Below are 17,367 nucleotides of genomic sequence, written 5' to 3'. Positions count from 1 at the left end.
AGGCAGATCAGATTTATAGAACGGAGAGACAGCATGATGTTCCATCTGCTGGTTCACTCCCCAAATGGCCACAGTGGCTAGAGGTGAGCTGATCTGAAGCCAGGAACTTCCTCTGGGTCTTCCATGCCGGTGCAGGGTCCCAAGGCTTTAGACCATCCTCCACTGCTTTCCCAGGCCACAAGTAGGGAGCTGGATGGGAAGTGGAGCAGCTGGGACACAAATCAGTGCCCACATGGGATCCTGGTGCTTGCAATGTGAGGAATTAGCCATTGAGCCATTGTGCTGGGCCCAAACTGAATAATCTTAGTACAATATCAATGTAGTTCCAGGTGCTGTAGAAAATAAGGAAGCTCTGTGCATTAAGATGTAATGATATCTAGAATATAAATTGCAATTTAAAAATGATTCTATTTGATTTGGAAGTCAGTGTCACAGAGAGAGAAGAGAGATCATCCCACTCCCAAATGACCACAATGGCCAGAGCTGGAAAGTCTGAATTAAGGAGCCAGGGGCCTCTTTTGGGTCCCCTACATGGGTGCAGGGGACCAAGCACCTGGGTCATCTTTTCTGCTTTCCCAGGCCACCAACAGGAAGTTGGATCAGAAGCAGAGCAGCCAGGACAGGAATAGCTTTTTTGGGGTCTCCCACATTGGTCCAGGGGCCTAAGAACTTGAGCCATCCTTCACTGCATTTCCAGGCACAGACAGCTGCATCAGCAGTGGGGCAGCTGGAGAACTAACTGGTGCCCGTATGGGATGCTGGCACCCACAGACAGAGGATTACTCTGAAATGCCATCCCACCGGCCCTGGTTTCCTCATTTCACATATAAGGACTGTAAAACTCAGATTAAGTTTTTTAAAGGTTTATTTATTTTTATTGGAAAGGCAGATTTACAGAGAAAGAAAGACAGAAAGTTCTTCAATCCAGTTGGTTTACTCCCCAAGTGGCCACAACAGCCAGAGCTGAGCCAATCCAAAGCTAGAAGCTAGGTGCCAGGAGCCTCTTCCAGGTCTCCCACGCGGGTGCAGGGTCCCAAGGCTTTGGGCCATCCTGTACCACTTTCCCAGGCCACAAGCAGAGGGCTAAAAGGGAAGTGGAGCAGCTAGGATATAACCAGTGGCGCATGCAAGGTAAGGACCCCAGATACTATGCAACCACTGGGCCTGAGATTAAATTTTTTTTTTTTTTTTTTGAGATTAAAGTTTCTAAGGTCTCATATTCTGCAGAGCCAGAATTTAATCCAGGCAGTTTGACTGCAGCATTCATGTTGGCGGTTTCCCTCCCTTAGGTCTAGCTTGTTCAACTACATGCCTTACAGACTCTCGGGAAGCTTCACACTTGGAGCGGGCGTTTGGTTCAGCAGTTATGTCACTGCCTGGCACGCTTGCGTCCCCTGTTGGAGTGCCTGCCTGGCTTCAGTCCCAGCTCCTCCACTTCCTTCCAGCTCTCTTGCTACTGTGCACCCTGGAAGGCAGGGGATGGCTGCTCAGGAGTTTGGGTTTCTGGCCACTTGGTAGACCAGGATTAAGTACCTGGTCCTGGCTTCGGGCCCTTACCAGCCCTGGCTGGTCAGCTAATTGAAAATCGATATCTCTTTCTGACTTTTAATACAACAACAACAAAAAAATAAAAAAAGCCTTATATTTCAATGACAGGTAATCTTAATCCAAATGAAGCGTGCCCTAATGGCCCAACTTTAGGCATCAGAATTTTCTTTTAAGGATTTATTCATTTTATTACAGCCAGATATACACAGAGGAGGAGAGACAGAGAGGAAGATCTTCCGTCCGATGATTCACTCCCCAAGTGAGCCGCAACGGGCCGATGCGCGCCAATCCGAAGCCGGGAACCTGGAACCTCTTCCGGGTCTCCCATGCAAGTGCAGTGTCCCAATGCATTGGGCTGTCCTCAACTGCTTTCCCAGGCCAGAAGCAGGGAGCTGGATGGGAAGTGGAGCTGCCGGGATTCGAACCAGCGCCCATATGGGATCCCGGGGCTTTCAAGGGGAGGACTTTAGCCGCTAGGCCACGCCACCGGGCCCAGGCATCAGAATTTAAGTGAACAAAAGTATCTATCTATATGACATGTTTTGGAGCCTTTATGAGCCCTTCCGACTTTGCAAGAGTTAAATTTGGAAAGACCACCAACTGTACCTAACAACCAGTTCATCCCAGGGAAGGTTAGAATGTAACACAATTTTAGTAGAAGCTTCAAACCGTGTGTTACTATTTCTGTTTCTATTATGTCCTAGTGTCTGTGACATTTTAACTAGAGCTCATACAAGACCAGCCAAGACTGCACCTTGGATTTTAGACTGGAGACAAGTAACCTAAAATGGTTACCATTCTTCCCAGAACAATGGGATTCAGAAATAGATCCAAATTATTAGGGAGTAAAATGAATGTGACGTTTGAAATCAGTGTGTGTGTATGCGGGGAGGGGGATAGCTTATTTAATGAATAAGGCCAAGACAACTAGTTAAGCATCTGGAACCTGACCTCATTCTGTTCCCTTAATTCAGAAATAAAAATTCAGGAGGTGAATCCTTTTTTTTAGGTGAATCCTTTCTTACATATTGGAATTTACAAAAAGCCACCCAAAGCATACAAAAGCACAGAAAGAAAAAATAACAAAGTTGACCACAAAAATACAAAAACTGTTCATGACAAAAAACAAAAAGGAAACAAGCAAACAAGCAAAAAACAAACAAACAAAAACCCCAAAACCCACCACAAACAAAACAGAATTAAATAACTAGGATAAGATATTCGGAAAAACAACTAATTTTCTCAATATAAAGTACTATGCCCGGCGCAGTAGCCTAGCAGCTAAAGTCCTCACCTTGCACATGCTGGGATGCCATATAGGTGCTGGTTCATATCCTGGCTGCTCATTTCCCTTCCAGCTCCCTGCTGTGGCCTGGAAAAGTAGTAGAGGATGGCCCAAGGCCTTGGGATCCTGCACCTGTGTGGCAGACCCAAAAGAAGCTCCTGGCTCCTGGCTTCAGATTGGCTCAGCTCTGGCTGTTGTGGCCACTTGGGGAGTGAACCAGTGGATGGAAGATCTTTCTATCTGTCTCTCCTTCTTTCTGTAAATCTACCTTTTTAATAAAAATAAATCTTAAGGAAAAAAGGGGAGTGGTAATGGGCTGAGCTTGACATGACCATGGAACTCATGGGTACTGGGGCTGGGAACAGGTCAGGCTGGTCCAGGATGTAGCACCCTTAAGTGCACCCAAGTATTGGGTGTAGGGCAGGCCGGGCTACAACATCCACCAGCACACATAAAGGCCAAGACCGGCAGTCAGACTATGTCGGGTTAGTGCCTAACACCCAGTGGCACACGTGAGATCTGGGTCTGGGAGTGGGCCTGGTGGGGGAACTTGGGGAACTCCCCTGGTGGACTATAGCTCTTATTGGTCAGCATGTCAGCCAGAGCTGGGTGTTGGTCAGGCCAGGCAAGCAGTTCCACTTGTCAGCAAGTGTGTGGGCTGGCTCTGGGGGGTGGACCCAGCAAGCCAGATCAAACCTTAGCACACTGGTATTTACAAGAGCCAGGAAAGAATGTGGGCCATGCCAGGCTAGGCTGTCACACCTACAGGTTTGCATGAAAGTTGGCAATGGGGGCAGGCTGGGTAGCACCCATCAGTGAGAGTTGTTAGGGCTGGGGCCAGGTTAGGCTATAGCATCCAATGGAAAGAGCCAAGACAGGGTCAAGGCTCTGCCAGACTGGGTCAGAGCAACCACCAGCACATGCAAGATCTGTGGCTGGTTGTAGATCTGGTAGGGAAGCTAAGGGGATGGACCTCCCTGCTGGGCTGTGGTTCCTACTGGTGAACGCAAGAACCAGGAATGGGCTGGGCTGGCTACAACATCCCTTGGTATTTGTTGTGGGCTGGGTCTTGGGGTATGCCAGAGTGGCTAGACTGCAGCATCCACTGGTGTCCATGAGAGTCAAGAGTGGGTGTAGGACGGGCTGGGCTAGATCAGGACACCCACTGATCCACATGCGATCTGGGTCTGAGGATAGGCCAGGCAGGGTGGGGCTGTAGCAGCCAATGGTGAGAGTCAGAATGGAGATAGGTCTGGCAAGGCCACAGAAGCTGCCAGTGAATGTCAGGACAGGAGGTGGACCAAGTCAGACTGAGCCAAACACCCACCTAGTGTGTGCAAGATCCATGACTAGGAGTTGCTTTAATAGGGGAGCTTGGGGAATTCCCCTGTAAAGATGTAGCTCCTGCTGGTGAGTAAGACAACTGAAGCTGGGGGCAGTCCAGGCCAGGTTGGGATACCGTACCCGTAGGCATTCATGTAGGTCAGGTCTGGGGTGGCCTAGGCTGGGCCAGTCTGCAACACTCGCTGGCAGGCATGAGAGTCAGGGATGGGGTACAGGTCAGGCCAAGTTGGGATTCCACACCCACCAGTTCACATTAGGCCTGGGACTGGGGGTTGTCCAGGCTAGGCTAGGCTGCAGCACCCCACAGTAGGAGCTGGAACTGGGGGCAGGCTGGGTAGACCAAGGCTGTAGCAACTACCGATGAATGTCAAGGTGAGATGGACCATGCCCGATTGGGTTGCAGCACTCAGTGGCATACAAAAGACCCCAGGCTAGGAGTGAACCTGGTAGGGGCATTGCAGGGCTCCCTTGCTGTGTGAGAGCTGGGACTGAGGGCATACCAGGCTGGGCAGGGCTGTAACAACCATTGGCCTGCATATGAACTGGGTTTGGGGGAGGGTCAGACTAGGGCAGGCCACTATATCTGCTGTGCTGATAAGCCAGGATAAGTGCTGATTGGCTAGGCTTTGTGCCAGCATCTACCTGCAAGTGATGGGACAGGGTGTGAATTGTGTTAGACTGGACTGCAGTAATCCCAGGTAAATTCAAGGTCTGGGATTGGGACTGGGCCTAGTACTAAAACTGTGGGCATTCCTTTGCTGGGCTGCAGCTCCATGGGCTTGCATGAGAACTGGGGCTGGGGGCAGACCAGGCTGGACATGACAGCAGCACCAGTCAGCATACGTGTAGATTGGGTTGTGGTAGGATAGGCTGAGCATGGGTGTATAAGACAGCCTGATTGGGATGCGGCCGGCACAGACTGGACTAGTCTGCTGCACCTGCTGGCACACACAGGAACAGGGGCTAGGGGCGATCCTGGTGGGGATTGTTGGGGGGTCGCCCCAGCTAAGCTGCAGGTCTCACTGATGTGCGTAAGGGCCAGGTCTGCAGCAGGCAGATCTCTTTCTTCAAACAAATTGTCTTTGTTTTTTCCCTTTCATCTGTTCACCTTATGTGGGCCAACTCAGAAAATGCTATTCTAACTTCTCGTTAACTCTCCTAACAACCCATTAGATGAGGATTGTAATGCACTCTTAGATGATTCGCAGGACTATCTCATCCTCCAAATGTTGGGCTTGAGTGCTGTCACCATGTAACTCGCCCAACCTGATGCTTCCCAGTCCATCTCATCATCCCTGTTCAGCTTCCTTGCTCTAGTTCCTGATTCTGCTTTATCTGAGCCAGCACTAAGCCACTGTGTTCCTCGGCTCTGATTCCATAGGTTGTAGAGGCACGAAGAGTCATGAACATCGTACTTATTCATTTGAAAGGCAGAGAGACAGGGAGAGAAGTAAGGGGCATCTTCTAAGGGTAGGGTGGTTCTGTGTACAAGGTAGACAACAGATAGGTAGTGAGGGGAAACCAGAGGCTGAAACACCATGGCACCATGTTCAGTAAGAACTCAGATCCCAAAAATGGGTTCTTACCCAGTGAACACAGTTCTTGGGAATCCACGGTTAAAGTAAACCATGGACGTTCTTAGGTAGGAGTAAGTGATGCTACTCAGCTGATTTTTTTTATTTTCCTTGTTAACCCAGCCTTTCAGATCTCTAAAATGAAAACAAACCCAGGTTTCACAGAGAAGAAGGGAAGGGCAAGGAAGGTGGGGCAAGGAAGACAACAGGAGGCCGCCAGCCCCTGCTGACTGGGAGGCAGCTGGGAAGGCCAGCCTTCTACGGTTGCCAAGCAACCAGCATAAACAGCGCAGGATCATGGCCACTAACTACAGTGCCAACCAGGTAAACTCTTTTTCTGCCTTTTTTATTGTTGTCTTTTGGTTTCTGTGTCTCTGAAATGACCTCCACCATCAGCAATGTGATTATTCAGTAGTTGAGAAAATACAGGGAGGGCACAGAGGTAAACACCAGGAATCTATGCGTGAAACCAGGAGAGTGTGAACCAAAAGCCAGCAACCTGTTTCTGTAACAGGCCACAGTACTTGGAGGGGGGCAGGTCTTCAAAAAGTTCGTGGGAAATGTATGTTATGAAAAAGCTATGTATGGATTTTAAAATGTCTAGCCAAAAGAAACATATCTTTTATAATACTTTCAACCCACAACCCTTCTGAAGTATCCTCTGAATTTAGGCTTGTGGGCCAAATAACACAGTCACAGTAGTTATGTAGGTACTTGCATAATGAGAGAAAGCTTTTTTTTTCTGTAAAACTTTGGGACAAAAATTTGACAAAATATTATGGAGTATAATTGTGACATAATGAAAACAGCTGAAGCCTTTTGGGGGTCAAACATTTTGCTTAACTGGAATTCCAAGTTAGTGTTCCCTTTTATCAAGCCAAATGCAAGTGCTTGACTGTGAAAACCATTCCCGTATATGAAGCCGTTTAAAAATGGCCATCCCTATGGATGTAGCCCATGAGTCAGCTTACCAAGTCCGGATACAGAGCTGGGCAGCCCAAAAAAGAGTATGTGTCACAACTGTAATTTTAAATTCTCGAGTAGCTATATAAAATTTTTAAAATTAACTTTAATATTAACTCAAAATATTAACAATATTGTAGATTATAAACAGATGATCCACATTCTTTTTTTGTACAATCTTTAAAATTTAGCACATTTAAAATTTATTTTCATTCAATTTGAAAGGCAGAGACAGAGAGAATTTTTCCATCAGCTGGTTTATCCCCTAAATACTCACAACAGCAGGGCTGACCTAGACCAAAGTCAGGAGCCCAGAGTTCAATCTGGATCTTCCATGTACTTGAACTGTCTTCCACTGTCTCATAGGTTGCAAATGAGCAGGAATCTGGACGGGAAGTGGAGAGGCTGGGACGTGAACACTGCGATGTGGGAGGCAGGCATCCCAGTGCGGTTCGAACTGCTGTGCCACAATACCCACCCAATCCAGTGCATCTGATCTTTTTTTTTTTTAAGATTTATTTATTTTTATTGGAAAGTCAGATATACAGAGAAGAGGATAGAGAGGAAGATCTTCCATCCACTGGTGTATTCCCCAAGTGGCTGCAACAGCCAGAGCTGAGCCAATCTGAAGCCAGGAGCTTTTTTTGGGTCTCCCACACAGGTTCTGGGTCCCAAGACTTTGGGCCATCCTCTACTGCTCTCCCAGGCCACAGGCAGGGAGCTGGATGGGAAGTAGGGCCACCAGGATTAGAACCGGCACCCATATGGGATCCTGGCGCATGCAAGGTAAGGACTTCAGCTGCTAGGCTACTGCACTGGGTCCCCAGTGCATCTGATCTTACCAGGCACCTCAGTCTGGACTAGTTACATGTCAAAAGCTCCAAAGGCGCATGTGGTGACTGGCTCCTGGTTGGACAGCGACATCTCACCCAAAAGACTACACCACTGTTACAGTCAGTAGCAATGTCATTGTTCAGACTTTGGATTTTCAAATCTAAAGACCTAGGCCTGCCGCTGTTTCTGGGTGTGGGCCTCTGACTTCCCAGCACTGTTCATCTTTCTCTCCCCACAGTATGAAAAAGCCTTCTCACCCAAGTATCTGCAGAACTGGTCTCCTGCCAAGCCAACTAAAGAGGTATTTCCATATACGGTTACTGATTCTATATAGCATGCTAACTTCATCATCTGACTGCTTGTAGCTGTCTCTCGGCTCCTACACCCTCCTCTCCCGCTTCCCTAAATTCAAGTTCCTCAGTTACTTCCTTCCTCTCACTCATGAGCACTTCTCTCCCCCATGGCCCCCTCAGAGAATCTCTTCCCATGAAGGCTACACCCAGTTTATCGCCAATGACCGTGGTCACCTGCTGCCCTCGGTGCCCCGTTCCAAGGTGAGCCCCATCTCCATTCCTATCAGGAGACACAGAGAACTGGGGCACAGCACTTGGGGACTGCACTGTCTCAAACAGCGAAGTTCAGTGTAACTCATGTTGCAACGTGCATGTTCCCAAACTGCTACCTGGTTTATGGACCAGGATGGGGTTGTGGTTAGCACTAAGAAATCCTTAACCTCGTGAGCCATCTCCATGAAGCAGTGTTCCCAGGTCTTGATGCTTGGGCTGTTAGGCCAGTGCAAAACCAGGAACCCACGACCGTACGGGTGGCAGAGGTCCAAGAACTTTGGCCTTCTTCTGCTGCCTCTCCAGGCACATCCACAGGGAGCTGGACTGGAAGCAGCGCTGCAACATGCAATGCTGGTGTGGCAGGCAGCGGCTTAACTTGCTGTGACACAACCCTGGTCCCCAGAATGCAGAATTTGACGGAGGGAAGTAAAAGACAAAACTAGGGTACCCTAAAGGAGGCAGGGTAGGAAGAGTGGGGGAGATGATGCTTTCAATCTTTATTATCATAGAAAAGTAACTCGGGGAACAAGGACAAACACTGCCAACAGGTCAGTTTTGGGAGGGGAAGCCCTGTTTGAAGCAGCTCTTTTCCCCTTAGGCAAGCCCCTGGGGTTCCTTCCTGGGCACATGGCAGATGCCTCTGAAGGTCCCCCCTGCCCGGGTGACCCTGACTTCCCGGACAGCTGCTGCTGCTGACTCCCTCACCACGTGGATACAGAAAAACCCGGACTTACTCAAGGCCTCGAATGGGCTGCGCCCTGAAATCCTCGGCAAGGTATCTATTTTCCCATTTAACCCCAAACCCTGTGGTCTCCATTGCATTACACCCTAAAAACAAACCAAAGTCTGATGTTATACCACTGCTGTCCCAGCAGAGGGGACCTCTGACCAGGTCTGCCTCTTACCTGGTGTGGTCACCTCCTTCTGAGCCTGACCCAACGAACGAAGGCCATCTTATCCTTATAGCAGAAAATAACCTCACCTTAAGATTTTAAAGGAATCAGATGTAACTACTCTTACTTGAGACCTGTTTTGTCCGTGTATGGGGGTGGAAGGGATTTAGACTTGTGAAGTGGCCTGGAAACAACCTGGGCCTGACTAGGAACCTGATGCTCTCCCCCTCCCCTTGCCAGCCCCATGATCCAGACAGTCAGAAGAAACTCAGGCAGAAGTGTGTCACAAAGACGGTAAAGCAAGCACCAAGTGCCACCATAATTCCAAGCTCTCCAGCTGCCAACCTCAACTCTCCAGATGAGCCCCAGAGCCCCCACCCCTCTGCAGGTCACACACCAGGCCCCCAAAGCCCAGCCAGCTGTCCCAAGAGCCCCCCCGGAAGCCCTTGCGTGCAGGAGAACTGAGCAGGTCCTCACCCAGCTGGAACTCCTTCAGAGACCCAGGGCCACACCCGGTAAACCTGTCGGGAAGTGAAGTCAACAAGACTTCCAGGCAGGAATGTGGGGCAGAAAAGCTGCGGGGTGAGAGTAAAGGCCAATTTGGAAAATAAATTGTTTGTGAAATCCCTTACTGATCTGAATTTTCTCCTCTGGTTGCGTGTCTGCTTAATAACTCTTTAGGAGAAGGTAGGTTTTGTGGGAAATAGAATAAGGAAAACAACATTGCTGGGCTTGGGGAGTGGTGGGGAGCATGTTTCTGCAAGAATCGAATCAGTTATACTGCAGAAATGATGGAAACAGGTCTGCATGAGCAAAAAGGCAGCCCATCCAAGAACCAGTCCTGCACCGCCACCTTTTCATTTTGTCCTGCCTGTGTGCACATGACAGTTTTAAAATCAGAAGTAGAATTTAGTATTTTATGTGTATTTATTGAATGTGGGGAAGAAAAGCCACAGAACTCCAAAGTACAAGACACTGTCCTTGCATGTACTTCAGATGTAAACAGAAGTACATGCAAGCATATCTCAAAACATCCATAAAAAAATGGAATGCAAAGATAAACACTGGAGCTGGCCATGTGGTAACAGGTGGGCCAGGGCCGAGGGGAAACCAGAAGCCTGAAACTTGCCTGCGTATCCCACATGCATGGCAGACACCGAGTGCTCGAGTTCTCACCTGCTGCCTCCTAGGATGCATGTCAGCAGGAAACTAGATCAGAAGCGGAGCTGAAGCTTGAACCCAAGTACTCCAATATGGGATGCAGGTATCCTAAGCAGCATCTTTTTTATTTTATTAAAGATTTATTGTTATTGGAAAGCCAGATATACAGAGAGGAGGAGAGACAGAGAAGAAGATCCTCCATCCGATGATTCACTCCCCAAGTGAGCCGCAATGGGCCGATGCGTGCCAATCCGAACCCGGGAACCAGGAACCTCCTCCAGGTCTTCCACACAGGTGCAGGGTCCCAAAGCTTTGGGCCGTCCTCAACTGCTTTCCCAGGCCACAAGCAGGGAGCTGGATGGGAAGTGGAGCTGCTGGGATTAGAACCGGCGCCCATATGGGATCCCGGGGCGTTCAAGGTGAGGACTTCAGCCGCTAGGCCACGCCGCCGGGCCCCCAAGCAGCATCTTTATTCTGATTTTTAAAAAAGATCTCATTTGAACTGGCAAGGTGACACAGAGACAGGCAGTGAGAGAGATCTATCTTCGTCCACTGGTTCACTCTCCAAATGGCCAAAAAAGCCAGGCCTGGGCCAGGCACATGAATGTCAGAAGCCAGGAGCTTCATTTGAGTCTCCCATGTGGGAACAGGAGCCCAAGAACCTGGGCCATTCTCTTCTGCTTTCCCAGGCGCATTAGCAGGAAAGTGGCTCAGAAATGGAGCAGCCAGCACCCATTCAGGATATCACAGTGTTGGTTCCCCCCAAGCAGCATCTTATCTGCCGTACTGAATGCTTGCCCCACGCATAGTTTTTTTTATATGTGTTTTTCATAAACTAAAGACTTCTTGCATACATGAATTTTTAAAGTTTTATACCAAAAATACATTTACCTTTTAACTCCATTTGTTCACTACTTTTTTCTGTCTTTTTAAGATTTATTTATTTTTATTTGAAAGGCAGATTTACAGAGAAGGAGAAATAGAAAGATCTTCTGTTCACTGGTTCACTCTCCAAGTAGTTATAATGGCTGTAGCTAAGACAATTAGAAGCCAGGAACTTCTTCTGAGTCTCTCATGCAGGAGCAAGTTCGCAAGGCTTTGAGCTGTCCTTGACTGCTTTTCCAGGCCACAATCATGGAGCTGGATGGAAAATGAAGCAGCCGGGACATGAACTGGTAACTACATGGGATCCTGGTACATGCAAGGTAAGGATTTAGCCACTAGGTTATTGCACAGGGCCCAGTTTTTTTTCCCCCCCAAAGGCAGAGTTACATATAGAGAAAGCAAGAGATAGGGCAAGAGACAAAGAGATGAATCTTACATTCACTGGTTTACTCCCCATGTAGCAGCAACCACTGGAGCTGAGTCAATCCAAAGCAAGGAGCCAAGAGCATCTTCCAGGTCTCCCACATGCGTGCAGAGGCCCAAGCACTTGAGCCATCCTCTGCTGCTTTCCCAGGCCATATGCCAGGAGCCGGATTGGAAATGGAACAGCCAGAACACAAATTGTGCCTGCAGGAGTAGGCTTAGATGCTGGTGCTGTAGAAGTAGGCTTAACCTGTTAAACTAATGTGCCTGCTCCTTCTATGTTTAAGTATCCATACAGAGTTTGAAAACTGCAGGTGAAGACTGGAAGGAGCCAGTGCTGTGGCGGTGAGCTAAGCTTCCATAGACACTGCCAACAACCCACTTCAGAGTACCAATTGGAGTCCTGGTCTCTCTGCTTCCAATCCAGCTCCCTGTTAATATGCCAAGACAGACAGGGGAAGACGGAACAAGTTCTCGGGCCTATGCCACCCACATGGGAGACCAAGATGGAACTTTGGGCTCAGAAGCAGTTCTGGGCATTCCAGTCATCTGAAGTGTGAGCCAGTGGATAGAAGATTTCTCCTTCTGTCCCTCCCTATCATTTCTGCTTTTCAAATAAACAAAACTTAAAAAGTGACTGGAAGGGCTTGGCACGGTAGCCTAGCAGCTAAAGTCCTTGCCTTGAATGCTCTGGGATCCCATATGGGCACTGGTTCTAATCCTGGCAGCCCCACTTCCCATTCCAGTTCCCTACTTGTAGCCTCAGAGAGCAGTCGAGGACGGGCCAAACCTTGGGATCCTGCACCCGTGTGGGAGACTCAGAAGAGGCTCCAGGCTCCTGGCTTTGGATCGGCTCAGCTCCAGCTGTCGCAGCCACTTGGGGAGTGAATCAATGGACGGAAAATCTTCCTGTCTCTCCAATAAAAATAAATACATCTTTTTTTTTAAAAAGTGGAAAACATGGGCCCGGCGGCGTGGCCTAGCAGCTAAAGTCCTCGCCTTGAAAGCCCCGGGATCCCATATGGGTGCTGGTTCGAATCCCGGCAGCTCCACTTCCCATCCAGCTCCCTGCTTGTGGCCTGGGAAAGCAGGAGAGGACGGCCCAAAGCATTGGGACACTGCACCCGTGTGGGAGACCTGGAAGAGGTTCCAGGTTCCCGGCTTCGGATCGGCGCGCATCGGCCCGTTGCGGCTCACTTGGGGAGTGAAACATCAGACGGAAGATCTTCCTCTCTGTCTCTCCTCCTCTGTGTATAGCTGGCTGTAATAAAAAATGAATAAATCTTTAAAAAAAAATGTGGAAAACAAGGAAGAAAAAGAGATTGATAGGGAGAAATTTGAGAGTAACATACATGATGCTCTGTCACATTTCTTCACCCGTTGATCACTGGAGTGGAAAGAAGCCACCAAAAAGCAGCTCTCCATCCATTTCCAACATCTGTTCATCCTTGGCCCCAGTCTCCAACTTCCTGGCACTGACTGGCCTGTTGAACTTTATGTCCTCACCAAACCTTTCCCACTCCCAGTGTCAGAGTGCGTCCTTGTGAGCCCTTCTGTCTCACCTCAAGGACAAGGTGAAGGGCAGCTGGTGTGAAGTGGACACACACTACAGGAACCTCTCAGGGCCAGTCTGGCAAGAAGGGGTCATTACATCAAGCCAGACTCCGAGGGCTGGGATGAAGATGAAGCAGCAGGCCCCCATTCTCTCAGCTTAAATAAGGTCTTCCTGTGTAACCGAAACCAGCTAACATCAGTGTTATTCCTTTTCATTTCAACCCATGACTCTAATTAGTTAGGCAACAATTCAGAGTGACAAAGTGGATCTCTAACTACTCCAGAGTTTCTGAAGATTATCAAAGCGGTACTTCTGTCAAGGGATTTGGGGATCCACAAGCCTGGCCTATATGGACTATAAAAACAGCAGGTTTTTCTGTTAAATATTACCGTGTCCCTTAGCTGTTATCTCTGCTGGACCCCCACGTCCGTCTCTGGGTAATTTTCTGGCCTGTACCCAAAGATGATAACTAGTCTTCAGTGGGATCTGGAGCCTGCCACAGCCAAAGAGCTCTACAGGCTTAACTTCCTTTCCCCTCCTTTTCTGAGACTTTTCTGTGATATTTAAATCTCTGGCTACTTGGACAAGCATTTCATTCCCTGAAAATTTTTTCCAGTGGTCAGCTGGAGGACAAACTCCTGGGAAAGGTCAGCTAGGGGGTGTAAATGCCTGAGACCCGAGAGAGGGGGAGGGAACTGGCTCCCCAACAGCCATTCATTTGGTCTCTAGATTTCAAGGAGAGTCAGAGATAAAATGAGTATTTTAATTCCACTTCAGAAAAGGATGGTATATGAGCTTAGATAGAAAACATGACATTAAGAGTTTTGTTTTTCTGCAAATCAAGAAAAAAAAATAATCTTTAATATATTCAACAATCATTTTCTGGGTCTTCGTCTTGCATCAAAAGCTATATATCTTGTTTCTACAGCATCTGCCCAAGAACCAAGTCACCCATTTTATCTCCCTTTAGCTGGACAGGCCAATCCCCACAACCTCGCATCTCTTCTTTCAGTCACACTGTGTGGGTACAAAAGGCCCTGGGCTCTGACCAATGAACAGGGTTGTCCTTTAAGCCAGCAACCCACAGGCAGTGGCACCCAGAGCCCCAACCCCAGTCCTTAGAGCAGAGGCCACAGAGCTGGCATTGTTTCCACTTCTCGGGAAGAAGGAGCCAAAAGCTGACCCTCAGCACATATCAGCCGAGCATGGAGAGCGGATCAGGGCTCCATGCCCAGAGTAGGCTGTGAGCTGTAGGCAGGACAAGCACATTTTTGCAGCTACTCCATCTTTAGAAACAAGGCGGGAGACTAGGTCCTATCCCTCTGCTATGGTTCTACCAGCTGCCCTACTGCTCTAGAGCTCCATGGGGATCTGCGAGCACAGAAAGAATAAACAGCCCAGACAGGAATGACAAACAGGAATATAAATCAATGATATAATTTGTAGGAAGATGATGCTAGGAACTTGAGTTCTTCACATGGCTGCCAGACCTACAGAGGTCAACACAGTAAGAACCAGGACAACCACTCCAGACTGGTACAGCTGGGGGATCTTCAGGCCTTTTCCTAGGTCCCACATCTGCAGAAAAAGAAGGAAAATAATGATCAGGACCCTGGTCACACAGCTCCTTTCTTAGAGAGTAATTCTCCCTCGTCGGATAGCTACCTTCTTTCAGTGTGACTCCCGAGAAAAGCAGATCTACCCTTACACTCTGCCTTTACTCTTCTCAAAACCCGCACTACGCACCTACCACCCACTTCTCCCGAAGACAGGCAATCAAGCCCCATCGTGTGGTGGTTGTTAGAGGGACCACAGGCACTAGATACTAGAGTTCCAAAACTGAACAAATAAAACTGTTTCTTGTACCAACACTTTCAGATCAATGTTTTGCAAAGTGCGTTCCTTCAAAACTAGTTCTGAACAATGCTGAAAGGCATTATATGAAGGGAAAAGTTTTGCAGCCAAATAAATTCAGTAAACACTTAACTACAATACTATTCAAATAATTTATTAAAGCACACTGTAAATCTATAAATAGGGAACACGGTATGCATAACTTCTTTTTTATTTAAACATTGGTACATAAAAATTATATATATTTGGGCCAGGCATGGTAGCCTAGTGGCTAAAGTCCTCACCTTGATTGTGCTGGGATCCCATATGGCTGCCGGTTCTAATCCCAGCAGCCCTGCTTCCCATCTAGCTCTCTGCCTGTGGCCTGGGAAAGCAGTCGAGGGACCCTGCACCTGTGTGGGAGACCTGGAAGAGGCTCTGGGCTCCTGGCTTCAGATCAGTGCAGCTCCAACCTTTGCGGTTACTTGGGGAGTGAATCATCAGACAGAAGATCTTCCTCTCTGTCTCTCCTCTTCTTTGTATATCTCACTTTCTAATAAAAAAACTGAATCTTTTAAAAAAAAGTATATATATTTATGAAATACTATGTTAATTTCTTAGATATAGTTAATGTTGTTTAGAGGAAATATCTGTGTATCACAGATCTAATACTCTAAAGAATATTTTGTGGGATTTAGAAGACTGTCCAATTATGCTTGGATTATGACTCCACTAAGAAGTTTCTTTCAGGTGTGGGCATTTAGCTTGACAGTTAGGAGGACAGTTAAGATACTGATGTCTCATGTCAGAGTTGCTGGGTAGGATGCCCAGCTCTGGCTCCCAACTCTAGCTTCCTGCTCATGTACCCCCTTGGCGGTAGGGGTGATGACTCAAGCAACTAGGTTTCTGTCACATAACCTGGATTGAGTTCAAGGCTCAGGGCTTCATCCCCACCCAGTTGCAGCCATTGTGGGCGTTTGGGAAGTGAATCAATAGACTGGAGCTCTCAATGTAACTAACTCATTGCCTTGGAAAAAACTTGTAAAAAGGAAACATCCTTTAAATTGGAACATAGTAGATGTATATAATACAGTAAAAGTTAAATAGCCAAATTTATTTTTTAAAGGTTTATTTTTGTTTATTTACTTGAAAGGCACACACACACACACACACACACACACACACACACACACACAGCAATCTCCTATCTGCTGTTTCACTCCCCAAACAGCTGCACTGGCTGGAAGCCAGACCTGTGCAAAGCCAGGAGACATGAATTTTTTTTAGGTCTCCCATGTGGGTGCAGGGGCCCTAGGACTTGCGCCATCGTGTGCAACTTCCTCATGTGCATTAGTAAGAAGTTGGCTTTACTTGCTACACCACAGCACTGGCCTCTTCTATCCTATTTAAATTTATTGTTGGTAACAACCCACTAAGTTGATTTTCTACCCACTGGGTTAAAATCCGCATTTTAAAAGCACCAGACTCTCTTGTACCCTAGGTATATTAACATACTATTTAAGTCATTACAAGAGTCTGTAGGGTCTAGGTAGAATCTTCAGGCACAAGGTTGTTAGGGTAAAATTCCCTTGGGAGGTGGTGGTGTGAACAGGACAGTCTCCTGAATGGTAGATAAACTTCCTGCTCTTGTTTATCCAGGCCAGAAACTCTAACCGTCCGTCAAAAGAAACACAAAAAAATCCCTGACACCCCGGGTTACAGCCAGTACTTGTTAGAAGAAGAAGGAAAAGAAGCAGATTTAAGGGCTTAAGAAAAGCCGTTAAAAAAAGCCTTTAGGCTCCTCATTTCTCTCAACAGATTACCCAACTCAGGATAGAGAAGCCCTGAGTTCTGGGATTTCACAAACCTCCTTCTCTTCCCTCCCCCAATACTGAGACACAAGCAAATCTCTGGCTCGTCCCCGGCCGCCCTCCCTCAGCCAGACTCCCAAGAGAGGAAGCTGAAGCTGATTTTCATGAGAGAGCTTTGTTTGTGGAGCAAGAAGTCATTAATGCAAATGCCTTCTCTCTCCACCCTCTACCCCTCAGTGAAGTCATGTTAAAATTTAAACTGTCCCAGGGAACAGCTGACAGATATGCTCAATAGGTCACTCAGTCCCAGGTTTTTATTCCATTGAACAGTCTACTGGACTAGATCCAACCTCAGGAAGTGCTTGTGTCCAAGTCTCTATGTGGAAGTTATAACGGTCAGATCAAAGCAAAAGGATCAACAGTTGGCTGAGGTTCAGAAGTCATGGAAAACATGGAATGTCCACTGTCTTCTTGAAGAAGGATCCAAGACATGAAATCATGAAATATTAAACTGCTAGAAGAGGGTTCACTGGCATGCAGTGGGCTTGGTTAAGCTTTAATTCCTTTCAAAAGGGAAGAAAGTTGCCAGTTTAGAACTCACTTCCAGGTCGTGCAGGAGCCACAGCGCCTGTTCTCAATTCACCGCAAAATCTCTAAACTCAGGACTAAAACCTGAGATCCTTGGCGCCCAA

General features: G+C 47.7%; 2 protein-coding genes across 2 annotated transcripts in view; one reads left to right on the top strand and one right to left on the bottom strand.

The window, feature by feature from the left end:
* Positions 1–5,914: 5,914 nt before the first annotated feature.
* Positions 5,915–9,487, top strand: CFAP126 (cilia and flagella associated protein 126). The gene is made up of 5 exons (XM_004589286.3): positions 5,915–6,075; positions 7,787–7,849; positions 8,022–8,102; positions 8,713–8,889; positions 9,248–9,487. Exons 1-5 carry the CDS (start codon positions 6,049–6,051, stop codon positions 9,470–9,472), a joined length of 573 nt encoding a protein of 190 aa, XP_004589343.2. The 5' UTR covers positions 5,915–6,048; the 3' UTR covers positions 9,473–9,487.
* Positions 9,488–13,780: 4,293 nt separating this feature from the next.
* The window catches only part of SDHC (succinate dehydrogenase complex subunit C), a 35,773-nt gene continuing 32,186 nt past the window's right edge, over positions 13,781–17,367 (bottom strand). The window contains exon 6 of the mRNA XM_004589114.3: positions 13,781–14,609. Coding sequence (XP_004589171.1) covers positions 14,505–14,609 — 105 coding nt within the window. The 3' untranslated portion in view covers positions 13,781–14,504. The remainder of the gene's footprint in view (positions 14,610–17,367) is intronic.

The sequence above is a fragment of the Ochotona princeps genome, chromosome 2, assembly GCF_030435755.1.
Source record: "Ochotona princeps isolate mOchPri1 chromosome 2, mOchPri1.hap1, whole genome shotgun sequence".
Lineage (NCBI taxonomy): Eukaryota > Metazoa > Chordata > Mammalia > Lagomorpha > Ochotonidae > Ochotona > Ochotona princeps.
The sequence above is the reverse complement of the archived record's forward strand: the minus strand, read 5'-3'. Positions and strand labels throughout refer to the sequence as shown.

Bases quoted from the DNA above. Each gene is read 5' to 3' on its own strand.
- CFAP126 (XM_004589286.3), top strand. From the start codon at position 6,049: ATGGCCACTAACTACAGTGCCAACCAG. The intron at 6,076-7,786 runs GTAAACTCTTTT...CTCTCCCCACAG, and splicing joins CTAACTACAGTGCCAACCAG to TATGAAAAAGCCTTCTCACC. The intron at 8,890-9,247 runs GTATCTATTTTC...TCCCCTTGCCAG, and splicing joins GCCCTGAAATCCTCGGCAAG to CCCCATGATCCAGACAGTCA.